The sequence below is a fragment of the Pseudochaenichthys georgianus genome, unplaced genomic scaffold (assembly GCF_902827115.2).
Source record: "Pseudochaenichthys georgianus unplaced genomic scaffold, fPseGeo1.2 scaffold_2321_arrow_ctg1, whole genome shotgun sequence".
In the NCBI taxonomy this organism is placed as follows: Eukaryota; Metazoa; Chordata; class Actinopteri; order Perciformes; family Channichthyidae; genus Pseudochaenichthys; species Pseudochaenichthys georgianus.
In genome coordinates, this window is record NW_027262925.1 from 977 (window position 1) to 18,325 (window position 17,349).

At 48.7% G+C, this 17,349-nt stretch overlaps 2 protein-coding genes across 4 annotated transcripts; one reads left to right on the plus strand and one right to left on the minus strand.

Moving 5' to 3' along the window:
* Positions 1–303: 303 nt before the first annotated feature.
* Positions 304–9,796, minus strand: LOC117442023 (amphiphysin-like; the record flags this gene model as incomplete). The annotated part of the gene is made up of 5 exons (XM_034078015.2): positions 9,621–9,796; positions 1,678–1,758; positions 1,462–1,516; positions 1,067–1,161; positions 304–399 (listed from the first exon to the last, which is right to left on the minus strand). Coding segments are annotated over exons 1-5 (396 nt in total), but the record flags the coding sequence as incomplete, so codon positions are not given.
* Positions 9,797–11,340: 1,544 nt separating this feature from the next.
* Positions 11,341–16,918, plus strand: inhbab (inhibin subunit beta Ab). Of its 3 annotated transcripts, none has more exons than XM_034078016.2 (2): positions 11,341–11,858; positions 15,684–16,918. In XM_034078016.2, the coding sequence occupies exons 1-2, from the start codon at positions 11,441–11,443 to the stop codon at positions 16,448–16,450; spliced, it is 1,185 nt and encodes a 394-aa protein (XP_033933907.1). In that variant the 5' UTR covers positions 11,341–11,440; the 3' UTR covers positions 16,451–16,918. The 3 variants fall into 3 exon arrangements, with proteins under 3 accessions (XP_033933907.1, XP_033933909.1, XP_033933908.1); XM_034078018.2 differs by having other exon boundaries at positions 15,687–16,918; XM_034078017.2 differs by having other exon boundaries at positions 11,341–11,837.
* Positions 16,919–17,349: the final 431 nt, after the last annotated feature.

A 17,349-nucleotide genomic window follows, 5' to 3' on the forward strand; every position in this document is an offset into this window, starting at 1 on the left:
GTTTAGAGAGGTTCAGGTTTAGAGAACTTCAGGTTTAGAGAGGTTCAGGTTTAGAGAACTTCAGGTTTAGAGAGGGTCAGGTTTAGAGAGGGTCAGGTTTAGAGAGGGTCAGGTTTAGAGAGGTTCAGGTTTAGAGAGGTTCAGGTTTAGAGAGGGTCAGGTTTAGATTCAGCTTTACAGATGTTCATGTTTAGAGAGGTCCAGGTTTACAGAGGGTCGGGTTTAGAGAGGGTCAGGTTTAGAGAGGGTCAGGTTTAGAGAGGGTCAGGTTAAGAGAAGTTCAGGTTTAGGTGCAGGACTTACTCTGAGGTCTGGGAACTGCACAAGATACTCATCCAGGTTCAAAAGCGTTGAGTCCACCAGCTTGTTATGGAAATCCTCCCACATGGCATCGCAGTCCTTCAGAAACACAACAGATCTGTCATAGCGACACATAAAAATGTACAATCTATAAAGCCGTGTTCACATTGGTCCAGCAGGCTCTTAGTCCCTCCCCCAGCTCTTCACTGTTGGTTAACCCTGAGCTGCTGCTTCTGTAGACCTGGTGTGTTCAGGAGCTTCTGAAGACCTGGTGCGTTCAGTAGCTTCTGATTCTGAAGACCTGGTGCATTCAGCAACTGCTGCTTCTGAAGACCTGGTGCATTCAGGAGCTTCTGCTTCTGAAGACCTGGTGTGTTCAGGAGCTTCTGAAGACCTGGTGCATTCAGGATCTTCTGCTTCTGAAGACCTGGTGTGTTCAGGAGCTTCTGAAGACCTGGTGCATTCAGGATCTTCTGCTTCTGAAGACCTGGTGTGTTCAGGAGCTTCTGCTTCTGAAGACCTGGTGTGTTCAGGAGCTGCTGCTTCTGAAGACCTGGTGCCTTCAGGAGCTTCTGCTTCTGAAGACCTGGTGTGTTCAGGAGCTTCTGCTTCTGAAGACCTGGTGTGTTCAGGAGCTTCTGCTTCTGAAGACCTGGTGTGTTCAGGAGCTGCTGCTTCTGAAGACCTGGTGCCTTCAGGAGCTTCTGCTTCTGAAGATCTGGTGTGTTCATGAGCTGTTCTCAGTAGGAGATCTCAGGACTCTTACCTTCCCGATGACCATGACGTCGTCTTTGCCGTGCCAGTCCGGCTCGTAGACTTCGTGCAGAGACTGCGTCAGGTTGATGGAGGCCTGCTGCATCCCTGACACACACTCAGGGTGTTAGTTTATTATTGTTATTAACACTAATACATATGATGATGAGGGGACAGTCCGGCAGTGGCTCAGTCAGTAGGGACTGGGAGCCGTAGGGTCGCCGCTTCAAGTCCCCGAACAAAACTAAATATGGAGTGTGGACTGTTATTGGAGAGGTCCCAGTTCACCTCCTGGGCCCTGCCGTGGTGCCCTTGAGCAAGGCACCGGACATGGTTATTATCGTTATTAACATTAATACATATGATGATGAGGGGACAGACACACACTCAGGGTGTTAGGAGCCTCACCTTTAATGGCCGCCATGTAGGCCTTCATCTCCCTCTGCAGCCGAGAGCCTTCAGACTGACAGACAGAGAAAACATTAAATCAAATTTCACTGTTTCATCAGCATTCATGTGTGGCCCCCTGCGGAGGGGGCGACGCATGTGGCTGCATGTGCATCTATAATAGATGAATCGATATATAATATCTATATAACCCTGTGTATGTTTGTCTCTGCTCACCTCCTGCCTCCTGAAGTTGACGACCACCTGCTCAAACTGCTCATCTTTGGTCTCATCTGCCTTCCCCAGTTTCTGCAGCACCTGGAAACAGAACCATAACTGCTGATTAAAGACGTTACTTCTATTTTGTCAATAAATCTGACCACATCTTCCTTCCACAGGAAGTCAACAGACACTAAGATACCACTGTGTCAGGCTTCGGTTTATTAAAGTAAATCCTTTGAGCGAACCAGAAAACACGTCTCTGAAACACAAAGCTATGAGCCAGCTTTAATATTTAACGGCGTTTAGAATTTCACCCGCTGGTGTCAGGTTCTGGTTCTGGACAGAAGAGAGGACGAGCACAAGTTCCAGCAACACGTTCCAGCAACACGTTCCAGTAATTTAGTGATTTCTGCCCATATAAGGATATCATACCAATCAACGGACAGGTCTCCCTGTCCAATCAGAACCAGGTAATGTTCTCCCTGTCCAATCAGAACCAGGTAATGTTCTCCCTGTCCAATCAGAACCAGGTAGTGTTCTCCCTGTCCAATCAGAACTAGGTAATGTTCTCCCTGTCCAATCAGAACCAGGTAATGTTCTCCCTGTCCAATCAGAACCAAGTAGGGTTTTCCCTGTCCAATCAGAACCAGGTAGTGTTCTCCCTGTCCAATCAGTACTAGGTAGTGTTCTCCCTGTCTAATCAGAACTAGGTGATGTTCTCCCTGTCCAATCAGAACCAGGTAGTGTTCTCCCTGTCCAATCAGAACTAGGTAATGTTCTTCCTGTCCAATCAGAACCAGGTAATGTTCTCCCTGTCCAATCAGAACCAGGTAGTGTTCTCCCTGTCCAATCAGAACCAGGTAGTGTTCTCCCTGTCCAATCAGAACCAGGTAATGTTCTCCCTGTCCAATCAGAACCAAGTAGGGTTTTCCCTGTCCAATCAGAACCAGGTAGTGTTCTCCCTGTCCAATCAGTACTACTCAGTGTTCTCCCTGTCTAATCAGAACTAGGTAATGTTCTCCCTGTCCAATCAGAACCAGGTAGTGTTCTCCCTGTCCAATCATAACCAGGTAATGTTCTCCCTGTCCAATCAGAACCAAGTAGGGTTTTCTCTGTCCAATCAGAACCAGGTAGTGTTCTCCCTGTCCAATCAGTACTAGGTAGTGTTCTCCCTGTCTAATCAGAACTAGGTAATGTTCTCCCTGTCCAATCAGAATCAGGTAGGGTTTTCCCTGTCCAATCAGAACCAGGTAGTGTTCTCCCTGTCCAATCAGAACTAGGTAATGTTCTTCCTGTCCAATCAGAACCAGGTAATGTTCTCCCTGTCCAATCAGAACCAGGTAGTGTTCTCCCTGTCCAATCAGAACCAGGTAGTGTTCTCCCTGTCCAATCAGAACCAGGTAATGTTCTCCCTGTCCAATCAGAACCAAGTAGGGTTTTCCCTGTCCAATCAGAACCAGGTAGTGTTCTCCCTGTCCAATCAGTACTACTCAGTGTTCTCCCTGTCTAATCAGAACTAGGTAATGTTCTCCCTGTCCAATCAGAACCAGGTAGTGTTCTCCCTGTCCAATCATAACCAGGTAATGTTCTCCCTGTCCAATCAGAACCAAGTAGGGTTTTCTCTGTCCAATCAGAACCAGGTAGTGTTCTCCCTGTCCAATCAGTACTAGGTAGTGTTCTCCCTGTCTAATCAGAACTAGGTAATGTTCTCCCTGTCCAATCAGAATCAGGTAGGGTTTTCCCTGTCCAATCAGAACCAGGTAGTGTTCTCCCTGTCCAATCAGAACTAGGTAATGTTCTCCCTGTCCAATCAGAACCAGGTAGTGTTCTCCCTGTCCAATCAGAACCAAGTAGTGTTCTCCCTGTCCAATCAGAACTAGGTAATGTTCTCCCTGTCCAATCAGAACCAGGTAGTGTTCTCCCTGTCCAATCAGAACTAGGTAATGTTCTCCCTGTCCAATCAGAACCAGGTAATGTTCTCCCTGTCCAATCAGAACCAAGTAGGGTTTTCCCTGTCCAATCAGAACCAGGTAGTGTTCTCCCTGTCCAATCAGTACTAGGTAGTGTTCTCCCTGTCTAATCAGAACTAGGTGATGTTCTCCCTGTCCAATCAGAACCAGGTAGTGTTCTCCCTGTCCAATCAGAACTAGGTAATGTTCTTCCTGTCCAATCAGAACCAGGTAATGTTCTCCCTGTCCAATCAGAACCAGGTAGTGTTCTCCCTGTCCAATCAGAACCAGGTAGTGTTCTCCCTGTCCAATCGGAACCAGGTAGTGTTCTCCCTGTCCAATCAGAACCAGGTAATGTTCTCCCTGTCCAATCAGAACCAAGTAGGGTTTTCCCTGTCCAATCAGAACCAGGTAGTGTTCTCCCTGTCCAATCAGTACTACTCAGTGTTCTCTCTGTCTAATCAGAACTAGGTAATGTTCTCCCTGTCCAATCAGAACCAGGTAGTGTTCTCCCTGTCCAATCATAACCAGGTAATGTTCTCCCTGTCCAATCAGAACCAAGTAGGGTTTTCTCTGTCCAATCAGAACCAGGTAGTGTTCTCCCTGTCCAATCAGTACTAGGTAGTGTTCTCCCTGTCTAATCAGAACTAGGTAATGTTCTCCCTGTCCAATCAGAATCAGGTAGGGTTTTCCCTGTCCAATCAGAACCAGGTAGTGTTCTCCCTGTCCAATCAGAACTAGGTAATGTTCTCCCTGTCCAATCAGAACCAGGTAGTGTTCTCCCTGTCCAATCAGAACCAAGTAGTGTTCTCCCTGTCCAATCAGAACTAGGTAATGTTCTCCCTGTCCAATCAGAACCAGGTAATGTTCTCCCTGTCCAATCAGAACCAGGTAGTGTTCTCCCTGTCCAATCAGTACTACTCAGTGTTCTCTCTGTCTAATCAGAACTAGGTAATGTTCTCCCTGTCCAACCAGAACCAGGTAGTGTTCTCCCTGTCCAATCATAACCAGGTAATGTTCTCCCTGTCCAATCAGAACCAAGTAGTGTTCTCCTTGTCCAATCAGAACTAGGTAATGTTCTCCCTGTCCAATCAGAACCAGGTAATGTTCTCCCTGTCCAATCAGAACCAGGTAGTGTTGTCCCTGTCCAATCAGAACTAGGTAATGTTCTCCCTGTCCAATCAGAACCAGGTAGTGTTCTCCCTGTCCAATCAGAACTAGGTAATGTTCTCCCTGTCCAATCAGAACTAGGTAATGTTCTCCCTGTCCAATCATAACCAGGTAATGTTCTCCCTGTCCAATCAGAATCAGGTAGGGTTTTCCCTGTCCAATCAGAACCAGGTAGTGTTCTCCCTGTCCAATCAGAACTAGGTAATGTTCTCCCTGTCCAATCAGAACCAGGTAGTGTTCTCCCTGTCCAATCAGAACCAAGTAGTGTTCTCCCTGTCCAATCAGAACTAGGTAATGTTCTCCCTGTCCAATCAGAACCAGGTAATGTTCTCCCTGTCCAATCAGAACCAGGTAGTGTTGTCCCTGTCCAATCAGAACTAGGTAATGTTCTCCCTGTCCAATCAGAACCAGGTAGTGTTCTCCCTGTCCAATCAGAACCAGGTAATGTTCTCCCTGTCCAATCATAACCAGGTAATGTTCTCCCTGTCCAATCAGAATCAGGTAGGGTTTTCCCTGTCCAATCAGAACCAGGTAGTGTTCTCCCTGTCCAATCAGAACTAGGTAATGTTCTCCCTGTCCAATCAGAACCAGGTAGTGTTCTCCCTGTCCAATCAGAACCAAGTAGTGTTCTCCCTGTCCAATCAGAACTAGGTAATGTTCTCCCTGTCCAATCAGAACCAGGTAATGTTCTCCCTGTCCAATCAGAACCAGGTAGTGTTGTCCCTGTCCAATCAGAACTAGGTAATGTTCTCCCTGTCCAATCAGAACCAGGTAGTGTTCTCCCTGTCCAATCAGAACTAGGTAATGTTCTCCCTGTCCAATCAGAACTAGGTAATGTTCTCCCTGTCCAATCAGAACCAGGTAGTGTTCTCCCTGTCCAATCAGTACTACGTAGTGTTCTCCCTGTCTAATCAGAACTAGGTAATGTTCTCCCTGTCCAATCAGAACCAGGTAGTGTTCTCCCTGTCCAATCATAACCAGGTAATGTTCTCCCTGTCCAATCAGAACCAAGTAGGGTTTTCTCTGTCCAATCAGAACCAAGTAGTGTTCTCCCTGTCCAATCAGAACTAGGTAATGTTCTCCCTGTCCAATCAGAACCAGGTAATGTTCTCCCTGTCCAATCAGAACCAGGTAGTTTTCTCCCCGGATAAAACGGATAAATCAAATCAAGCAATCTGATGTATTTTTCTTTCATATTGCCATACTTGGTAACCATTTTATAAAAGCTCCGCTTCGCGTCGGGCTGAACCACGCCCCTTAGCTGTGATATAATGAGCATATACGACGGCCTGACGTGAGCTATTGCTTAAATATAATATGTATTGTTGTTGTTAGCATCTGGTGCTAGCTAGCTGCGCTAACGGATATGGAGCTGTTTCAATGAAAACAGAGGAGCGATATTTCACCGACAACTGCGCCGAGCACTTGACTTGATGCAGGAAGCAGACAGCGGGACATTGCACGAGAAGTCAGCACACTCAGCTCGGATAGTGCGCGCAACATGATCGCAGCGTCCAGGCAGCTCCCGTTCGAGCGTATGCCTTGAGTTGCACATAGCTCCAACGATCCATCACAGTGTCTCTCTCTCTCTCCACACACACACACACACACACACACACACACACACAGTATTATTGTATTGTATGAGAGAGGTTCCAGGTTGAATTGAGGCGAATATTTGTAATGTTCAGAGGTGTTAATATTCATGAGAATTGTCATTGTTCAAATGATAATAATAATAATAAAGAAACATATGTTGATAAGAGTATTAAAAACTTGAAAAATATCACTCTAAGGTACATTTAGAACAGACAAAAAATGTGCGATTAACTATGGACAATCATGCGATTAATCGTGATTAAATATTTTAATCGACTGACAGCTATGGAAGCAAACAAGAGACAGAAGTATTTGAATTTTATTAGACACCGAATTTATAGCATTGAAAATAATTACTTTGAAAATCATGTTGGCCTATCTGAATTGTTTTGCTCCGACTTTACCTATGTACTACAACATTTGAATCATCAGTTCTTCCTCATTTTCCTCAGTTGTTCATATTTGGTTTATTAAAATAATGATATTGTGGTCATTGTTAAAAAATGTCTGCCATTATGAGTATTATTATTTGTATAATGCGCTTTCTGCCTTCCTGTCACAGGAGTTAGACATGTAATGGCTATAGATTAGATTAGAACCTTTATTCTCCTAAACTGCTGGGACACTTCCCTAAAGCCAATACCTTTATATTCTACTCTTCACTTCCTGTCAGCATTGATGCACAGAGCCGACAGAAGACCTTGTTGATACTGGCATCATATTGAGAGGTGCAGTGACGCGTCCTGAAACCAGGAAGTAGCTGCTGGCTCCCTCCACAGAGAGCATTTCTCCACAGGGTTTTGGAAAATAGCTGGAAATCAGGTCCGTGGAAAACAAACCTGTTTGATAGATGCACGTTTTGTTCAGCCGGATAATCTCCACATGTCTGCTTTTATAATGTTCGAATCATAAATCTAATGATAGATTATAAAGGGTTTTAGGCACTGCAGCCAACTCCATCCATCAAGCTGAAACCTCCTCTCCTCTTCTCCTCCTCTCCCTCTTCTTCTCCTCTCCCTCTCCTCTCCCTCTTCTTCTCCTCTCCCTCTTCTCCTCCTCTCCCTCTTCTCCTCCTCTCCCTCTTCTCCTCCTCTCCCTCTTCTTCTCCTCTCCCTCTTCTCCTCCTCTCCCTCTTCTTCTCCTCTCCCTCTTCTCCTCCTCTTCCCTCTTCTCCTCCTCTTCCCTCTTCTCCTCCTCTCCCTCTTCTCCTCCTCTCCCTCTTCTCCTCCTCTCCCTCTTCTTCTCCTCTCCCCGTCGCTCTCCTTTAGCTCCTCCGGTGACTTTCTTTTATTTGAAGATTGTTTTTTGCCCGGCGCCTGGCCGGTTACCGCTGGAGTTAAAAACATGTTGGCGAATGGTTCGGTGGCGAGAGCCTGTAGTGAAGGAGCTCACGGGAGCTGCTCGCGCTGCGCAGCAAACAGCTGTTTGCTTTCCCCCCAACAACGACAACCGACTCACGAAACGCTGTGTTGTGGCGTTGATAAACAAAACTATTTAACTAAATTGCTAGTCAAGATACCGATACCACAGGACCGTTTTTTTAAAGCAATATTATTAGGGTTAGGGTTAGGGTTAGGGTTAACCCTAACCCTATTATTAGTTTCGGCAACGAAGACTGCTGCTCCGGGGTTGAGGGCGGCGAGTCAGGCGGGAGTAAGCTAGTGTCCACAGCGGAGGGTCACGTGATGTCCCCATCCGACCCGTTGCTACGGTCTGCAGTAGATCAGTGTTGCTGGCGTTTAGTGACGGTTGCTTTCACCATGTTCGTATAAATGATGATCCACAGATGTGTGTCGCTGCTGTGGAAGCACTTTGGAGATGATGCACGCGCAGCGGAGCAGCTCACGCGCACCTGACACTTATTTTTCGCTCCGTTCTCTTTTTTGAATAGAGGGTGCATAACATTCAACTGCCCCGAAGATCCCGACGCGAAGCCTGAAGGGTAAACACCAGGTTTACTAATCTACCCGCACAAGTTGTCTCGGTGTCGGGATGTCTCGCTATGTAGTACATTCTTAAAAACAAAACACCATTTCATTTCGGGTTAGAATGTGTTGTAACTGCGTTACTGAGCATTGTGGGTAATATATTACCCACATTGCATTAGTAATGCATTACATTACTTCGTATATAAATATATTACTGTAACTCCGTTCCTTTTGTAACGCGTTACACCCAACACTGGTCATGAAGGGGGAATCTAAATACAGAGAATATGTTTTTGTGGATCCAGGCTAGAAACATGTTCATGTTCTGATGTTAAGTTGGACATTTTAACATGGTCTACGGGAATTGCTCCCATCTGCATCCATCGCCTACAGTTTGCAGCATTGGGCTTCACCGCACTCTGTCCCGGAGTTCGCGGCTTGGCTCTGATAGGCCAGAAGTCGGTTTGATTGTATTCAGGCTCGATTGCTTATCCTGTCTGAGTAGCCCGGATGACGTTGCATCGCAATTTTGGACATCAATTTTAAACACCGACATTTTTTACGTCTAATTTTTTAACACCGAAATTGTGCATTCGAATTGTTTTTGAATTTTTGGGATCTGAATTTGACTATTCGAATTTTTTTAACTTCAATTGTTACATTTTCATTTCACATAGGTAAATTCGGAGCAAAAAAATTCAGATACATGATTTTCAAAGTAATTATTTTCAATGCTATAAATTTGGTGTCTAATAAAATTCAAATACTTCTGTCTCTTGTTTGCTTCCATAGACAGCCCTAGTAATAATGTAATGTAATAATAATATAGTATTATGACAACACACTGACGCTCTCAGGTGTCTGACGTCATCACGCCCCCCCCCCACCTTGGCTCAGGAGCGCGTCATTTATTTAAATATAAACTCAGAATATCTTCATATACATTTGATCATTCATCCGCATGACGTCATCACGAGGTGTTTGGTCGGTCTGTTCAGCCAATCACAAAGCTCCGTCAGTTAAATGATGATTTAACGGTTTTTACGGAGGTGAAATGAACGTATCGTGACGTCAGGCTCTCGGTACGGATCCGGTGTTAATGAACAGCAGAGATGTCGATGAAATATATAATATAGTATAATATATATATATATATAATAGCCTATAGCCCTAACATATATGAGCAGAGAGAGAGGAGGCCCGCAGCGCATCCATCTTTCTCTCCATCCCCCTAACACCCCGGTTCCTCCCGGTCCTCCCGTTCCACCCGTTTCTCCCCCGTTTCTCCCCCCTTTCTCCCGGTCCCCCTCACCTTCTCCTGCGCGCGGTTCAGCCGTTTCTGCACGTTCTTCGCGAAGATCCCCGTCTTGATTTCCGCCATGATGACTGCAGAGAGACCGGATTACCGAGAGAGACGGGAGGGGGAGGTGTGAGCGAGTGTGTGTGTGTGTGTGTGTGTGTGTGTGTGTGTGTGTGTGTGTGTGTGTGTGTGTGTGTGTGTGTGTGTGTGTGTGTGTGTGTGGGTGTGTGTGTGTGTGTGTGTGTGTGTGTGTGTGTGTGTGCGTGTGTGTGTGTGTGTTAACCCCTCCAGTAAACAGTGATGTAAAATCTGCTGTACGACAACAAACAGCAAAAATCATAAAAACAAAAACGACATGAAGATTATATCTGGACCATTGACAACCAGAATACATTTTAATCAACTTTACATTAATACATATGAAATAACTCTACATGAATACATATTAAATAACTCTACAATAATAAATACTAAACAACTCCACATTGTTACCAGTCACTTCCTGCAGAGTCATCATCAGCCTCATCACAGGCTCAGGTGAAGAGGACGCTGCAACACCTGCCTCCCACCAGCAGAGGGCGTGCTGATGTCACAGAGCGTGTGTGTGTGCGTGTGCGTGTGCGTGTGTGTGTGTGTGTGTGTGTGTGTGTGTGTGTGTGTGTGTGTGTGTGTGTGTGTGTGTGTGTGTGTGTGTGTGTGTGTGCTCCATCTGCTGAGTGCAGGATTCTGATCGTAACAACAAAGTATTGGGTAAATACATTTCACACCAGAGTTTCTCCTCCACGTGAGGCGAGCATGACGCTGTGCTGAGTCACTGGTGTGTGTGTGTGTGTGTGTGTGTGTGTGTGTGTGTGTGTGTGTGTGTGTGTGTGTGTGTGTGTGTGTGTGTGTGTGTGTGTGTGTGTGTGTGTGTGTGTGTGTGTGGTATGAATGAATCAGGGACACTCTCGTCCTCCTCTTCCCTCCTTCCTCCTCCTCTTTTGTCGTGACGTTCATTCAGGAGGAAACACCACAAACAGTCCTGAGATATTCTGAGAGACTTTACTCGTGTGTGTGTGTGTGTGTGTGTGTGTGTGTGTGTGTGTGTGTGTGTGTGTGTGTGTGTGTGTGTGTGTGTGTGTGTGTGTGTGTGTGTGTGTGTGTGTGTGTGTGTGTGTGTGTGTGTGTGTGTGTGAGAGGGAATACCTCTGTGTGTGGAGGGAGGGATCAGCGGAGAGGTATAATTACAGAAACAGAGCGAGAGGGAGAGTAGAGTGTTCATTCAGCTCCACCAGAACCACCAGAACCACCAGAACCACCAGAACCACCAGACCATCAGGACCTTCAGCACCAGATACATTAAGACCGGGCAACTCAGACAAGATTCAAATAACTTTAGATGTTTGCTGACAGTCTGGGAGGATTTCTGATTTCTGCTACCGTAAGAGATTCACCTCGTCTCCTCTGGTATCGTCTCCTCTGGTGTCGTCTCCTCGTCTCCTCTGGTATCGTCTCCTCAGATATCGTCTCCTCTGGTATCGTCTCCTCTGGTATCGTCTCCTCTGGTATCGTCTCCTCAGATATCGTCTCCTCTGGTATCGTCTCCTCTGGTATCGTCTCCTCTGGTGTCGTCTCCTCTGGTATCGTCTCCTCTGGTATCGTCTCCTCAGATATCGTCTCCTCTGGTATCGTCTCCTCTGGTGTCGTCTCCTCGTCTCCTCTGGTATCGTCTCCTCTGGTATCGTCTCCTCTGGTGTCGTCTCCTCAGATATCGTCTCCTCTGGTATCGTCTCCTCAGATATCGTCTCCTCAGATATCGTCTCCTCAGATATCTGTCAGGGTTGCAGCCCGTCATGGCGTCTCAGTTTTCTGTCTTCTTCTTCATGGCCTTCGTGCTTCTTGCTGACGCGTCGCCGACGGTGTCTCCGGGTCCGGAGGTGTCGTCAGGTCCGGAGGTGGACGTGGCGTCGGTCTGTCCTTCCTGCGCTCTGATGAAGAGGAACTTGTCTTCGTCGGGCGGACAGGAAGAGATGGTGGAGGCAGTGAAGCTTCACATTCTCAACATGCTGCACCTGAGCACTCGGCCCAACCTCACGCAGCCGGTGCCTCGTGCTGCCTTGCTCAACGCCATCAGGAAGCTGCAGGTCGGCCGAGTGGCTGAGGACGGCAGCGTGGAGATCCAGGAGGACGGCCCCGGGGCCCAAGCACCTTCTGAACCCCCCTCTGAGATCATCGCCTTCGCAGAGCCAGGTGAGGCCAACGCAGAGCCAGGTGAGGCCAAACAGGGCCAGGTGAGGCCAAACAGGGCCAGGTGAGGCCAACAGGGCCAGGTGAGGCCACATAGTTAAGGGATGCAGGGGTAGAGAGTTAAGTGGAGTCGAGGGAGATGAGTCTCAGTCTGGAAGGTGTGTGAGCTTTCTGCTGTCCTGATGTCAATGGGAGCTCGTTCCACCATCTTGGAGCCAGGACAGCAAACCCACGTGTTCCTGCTGATGGAGCTTGGGTCCCCCTCGCAGCGAGGGTGCAGCGAGTCGTCTGGCTGATGCAGAGCGGAGTGCACGTGCTGGGGTGCACGGTTTAACCATGTCCTGGATGTAGGAAGGGCCAGATCCATTCGCAGCATGGTACGCAAGCACCAGGGTCTTGAAGTGGATTCTAGCAGTTACCGGAAGCCAGTGGAGGGAGCGGAGGAGCGGGTGGTGTGGAACATTCAGGAAGGTTGAAGACCAGACGAGCCGCTGCATTCTGGGTGAGAGAGGTCGGATGGCACATGCAGGCAGACCAGCAGGATGGAGCTGCAGTAGTCTAGGCGTGAGGTGACGAGAGCCTGGACCAGAACCTGCGTGGCTCTCTGGGTCAGCTGGGGACGCGTCCTCCTGATGCTGTAGAGCGTGTATCTGCAGCAGCGGGTTGCAGCAGCGATGTTTGCAGTGAAGGACAGGTTGTTATCTAGGGTCTCACCCAGAGTCCTTGCAGTCTGAGTCGGGGAAACAGCTACAGTTCAGTGGTTGCGGAGTTAGTGGTGGCAGAGCTACAGGTCAGTGGTGGCGGAGCTACAGGTCAGTGGTGGCGGAGCTACAGGTCAGTGGTGGCGGAGCTACAGGTCAGTGGTTGCGGAGCTACAGTTCAGTGGTTGCGGAGCTACAGGTCAGTGGTTGCGGAGCTACAGTTCAGTGGTTGCGGAGCTACAGGTCAGTGGTTGCGGAGCTACAGTTCAGTGGTTGCGGAGCTACAGGTCAGTGGTTGCAGAGTTAGTGGTTGCGGAGCTAGTGGTGGCGGAGCTACAGGTCAGTGGTTGCGGAGCTACAGGTCAGTGGTGGCGGAGCTACAGGTCAGTGGTTGCGGAGCTAGTGGTTGCGGAGCTAGTGGTGGCGGAGCTACAGGTCAGTGGTGGCGGAGCTACAGGTCAGTGGTTGCGGAGCTACAGGTCAGTGGTTGCGGAGCTACAGGTCAGTGGTTGCGGAGCTACAGTTCAGTGGTTGCGGAGCTACAGGTCAGTGGTTGCAGAGTTAGTGGTTGCGGAGCTAGTGGTGGCGGAGCTACAGGTCAGTGGTTGCGGAGCTACAGGTCAGTGGTGGCGGAGCTACAGGTCAGTGGTTGCGGAGCTAGTGGTGGCGGAGCTACAGGTCAGTGGTGGCGGAGCTACAGGTCAGTGGTGGCGGAGCTACAGGTCAGTGGTTGCGGAGCTAGTGGTTGCGGAGCTACAGGTCAGTGGTGGCGGAGCTACAGGTCAGTGGTGGCGGAGCTAGTGGTTGCGGAGCTACAGGTCAGTGGTTGCGGAGCTACAGGTCAGTGGTTGCGGAGCTAGTGGTTGCGGAGCTACAGGTCAGTGGTGGCGGAGCTACAGGTCAGTGGTGGCGGAGCTACAGGTCAGTGGTTGCGGAGCTAGTGGTTGCGGAGCTACAGGTCAGTGGTTGCGGAGCTACAGGTCAGTGGTTGCGGAGCTACAGGTCAGTGGTGGCGGAGCTACAGGTCAGTGGTGGCGGAGCTACAGGTCAGTGGTTGCGGAGCTAGTGGTTGCGGAGCTACAGGTCAGTGGTTGCGGAGCTACAGGTCAGTGGTGGCGGAGCTACAGGTCAGTGGTTGCGGAGCTACAGGTCAGTGGTTGCGGAGCTACAGGTCAGTGGTGGCGGAGCTACAGGTCAGTGGTTGCGGAGCTACAGGTCAGTGGTTGCGGAGCTACAGGTCAGTGGTGGCGTGGAATCAGACTCTGACCGTCAGCTGCTTCGGAGAGCTTTGTCTGTGCGCTCTATTATCAGCTCGTTCACAAACAGAGGTCAGAGTGTGTTTACAGATTTCCTCACTCAGTCTGGTTCTGTTGATTCTAGTCTGTGTTAGGGTTCATCCTCTCAGACTGTGGAGGGATTTAGTCATATTAGCCCACAGAAGAAAGTCTTTTGAGTTCATCTGCAACCCTCCATGACAGGTCTCACAGAAAGAGATTTTCAAAATAAAATTCTTTAATAAACGTGATGATGTTAGGTTCTACTTTTATGAACATTTACTGACCAATCACAGCCCCCGGCTTGTTTGCTTACATAAATGTACAGAATGTGTTTGTGCTATAAATAGTTTTCGCTCTGAGAAGAGTATTTCATTAAAACCTCTCTCAAAGGCTCGCCGAAATTAGGGGACAGTAACGAGGGGGAGGGCATACCGAGTGGTCTTGGGCCGTAAATAATCTCCCCATTCAAACAAACTGGGCCTCAGTAATTATTCAGGAAACAAAGAGTGTGTGTGTGTGTGTGTGTCCTTGTTAACAACATTCCCTGAAACCAGGTCTTTTTTTAGTGTCTCTGCTCATATCGGGTATATTTAGAGGCAGCTCTGTTCATGCTGTTTCTGTTAACGACATGTCTTTGTCCATTCATTCAGACACAAAGGGGGGGGGGGGCGCCTCCTCCAGACTAATTCAACAAGTTCACAAATTCTTTATTTCATCATTCATTATCATCAAGATGTCAGTTTCTCTATGATCAATTATTAATATAACATCTGCAGAGATGTCTGAGTTTAGAAGAAGAAGAAGAAGAAGAAGAAGAAGAAGAAGAAGAAGAAGAAGAAGAAGAAGAAGAAGAAGAAGAAGAAGAAGAAGACATACTTTATGAATCCCTCACAGAGACATTTCTTTCTCCACTCTGTTGTGTTTACACATTACACACACAGAGGGTATACATGCACAAACACAACCACATGCAGATAGGAGAGGCTGCCAGGGAGCAGTTTCAAGGTTAGATGCCTTGATCAATGGCACCTCGGCAGTGTCCAGGAGGCACCTCTCCAGCTGCCAGCTTACTATATTTGTTTTGGTCGGGACGTGAACCGGCGAACCTTCGGTTCCAAGACCAAGTCCCTACAGACTGAGCCACTGCCGCCAAAAGGAGTTTATAAAGGAGCAGAGACAGAGGCCGTTTCTCAATCTCGAGGATACTGGCTTGGTAGTTGCGTACTTTCAAGTCACTTCCTTCAGAAACGAAGCAAGTATGCTTCCAAGCCACGGCTTCGGAAAACGAAGAAGAATGGAAGAGGCTAACAAGTGTGCCACTCTCTCTAACGGTTTCAACATAAACTGTACCGAAAATAAATACCTCACGATGTCTATCTAATTATGAACTTGCTTTACTTTCACGGAACACAGTTTTGGTGAAAACAAATGTAACAAAGTCACATATTTACCAACACATGTTCTACGCCACGACACTTACATTTATGTGTGCTGCGTCGGTTCAGCCATTCTCCGCAAGGGTTTTGGAAATTGGTCCGTGCGCAAAGCATTGTGGGGATTTTAAGGACGCAAAGTCTACCCATGTGCAGCCTCGAAATTTCCCCCAAACCAAGGACGCAGCCTCGGTAGAATTCCAAGTATGATGGAGATTGGAACAGTCCTTCGGCGGCACTCGATTACGTAGTATCCTTGAAATATTGACTTGGAAGCCAGTATCCTCGAGATTGAGAAACGGCCAGAGACCTGCAGGCTGCACCTGTAAGACTCTGCTCAGGGTTTACTCTGACTCAGAGAGGGGAAGTGAGAGGACGGAGAAACATGTTGTGATTGTGAGTTAATAATCTGAAGCTGTTGCTGTGCTCCCCCTGCAGGAGGCTCTCTGAACTCTGTGACCTTCAACCTTTCAGCAGAGGGCGGCTCAGCGGTGGTGGAACAGGCCAACATCTGGATCTTCCTGAAGATTTCGAAGGGAACCCGATGGAAAGGGAAAGTGTCGCTGCAGCTTCATCAGGAGGGTGAGGAAGAGGAGTGTGTTTCGGATAAGATGGTGGATGTCCGTCGCAGCGGCTGGCACACGCTCGCCGTGTCTCGCAGCATCCAGACTCTGCTGTCAGGCGGCGGCGGAGCGCTGAGGCTGCGGGTCGTCTGTCCGCTCTGCAGCGAGGCCGGAGTCACAGCGGTGCTGACGGCCAGCGAGCGGGCCGGAGGGCGGGACCAGTCCCACCGACCCTTCCTCATGGTGGCGCTGCGAGCTGTAGAGGAGGCTGCGCAGCGGCGGGTCAGACGCGGGCTGGAATGCGACGGGAAGATCCGCGTCTGCTGCAAACGTCAGTTCTACGTAAACTTCAAAGACATCAGCTGGAACGACTGGATCATCGCACCGTCCGGTTACCACGCCAACTACTGTGAGGGGGAATGTCCAAACCACATGTCGAGCTTCAGCGGCTCGGCGCTGTCCTTCCACTCCACCGTCATCAACCACTACCGCATGCGCGGCCACGGGCCCTTCCAGAACATCCGGTCCTGCTGCGTCCCCACACGGTTCAGAGCCATGTCCATGCTGTACTACAACGAGGAGCAGAAGATCATCAAGAAGGACATCCAGAACATGATCGTGGACGAGTGCGGCTGCTCTTAAACCAGAGACTTCCTGTATGACTCAGAGACTTCCTGCAGGACTCAAAGACTTCCTTTAAGACTCAGAGACTTCCTGAGGACTCAGAGACTTCCTTTAAGACTCAGAGACTTCCTGCAGGACTCAGAGACTTCCTGAGGACTCAGAGACTTCCTGCGGGACTCAGAGACTTCCTGCAGAACTCAGAGACTTCCTGTAGGACTCAGAGACTTTCTGCAGGACTCAGAGACTTCCTGAGGACTCAGAGACATCCTGCTGGACTCAGAGACTTCCTGCAGGACTCAGAGACTTCCTGCAGGACTCAGAGACTTCCTGCAGAACTCAGAGACTTCCTGTAGGACTCAGAGACTTTCTGCAGGACTCAGAGACTTCCTGAGGACTCAGAGACATCCTGCTGGACTCAGAGACTTCCTGCAGGACTCAGAGACTTCCTGTAGGACTCAGATACTTCCTGTAGGACTCAGAGACTTCCTGCTGGACTCATAGACTTCCTGTAGGACTCAGAGACTTCCTGTAGGACTCAGAGACTTCCTGCAGGACTCAGAGACTTCCTGTAGGACTCAGAGACTTCCTGCTGGACTCATAGACTTCCTGTAGGACTCAGAGACTTCCTGTAGGACTCAGAGACTTCCTGCAGGACTCAGAGACTTCCTGCAGGACTCAGAGACTTCCTGTAGGACTCAGAGACTTCCTGTAGGACTCAGAGACTTCCTGCTGGACTCAGAGACTTCCTGTAGGACTCAGAGACTTCCTGCAGGACTCAGCTCAGAGACTTCCTGCTGGACTCAGAGACTTCCTGCAGGACTCAGAGACTTCCTGTAGGACTCAGAGACTTCCTGTTTGGTCAGATTTCTTTTCGGGAAAGACTCTTTTCCACATTGGATCACACGAGAACACTATGC

What these genes read in the sequence shown, in the direction of transcription:
- inhbab (XM_034078016.2), top strand. Translation starts at nt 11,441, where the DNA reads ATGGCGTCTCAGTTTTCTGTCTTCTTCTTCATGGCCTTCGTGCTTCTT. An exon ending in TGAGGCCAACGCAGAGCCAG is followed by an intron (nt 11,859 to 15,683) that starts GTGAGGCCAAAC and finishes CTCCCCCTGCAG; the next exon opens with GAGGCTCTCTGAACTCTGTG.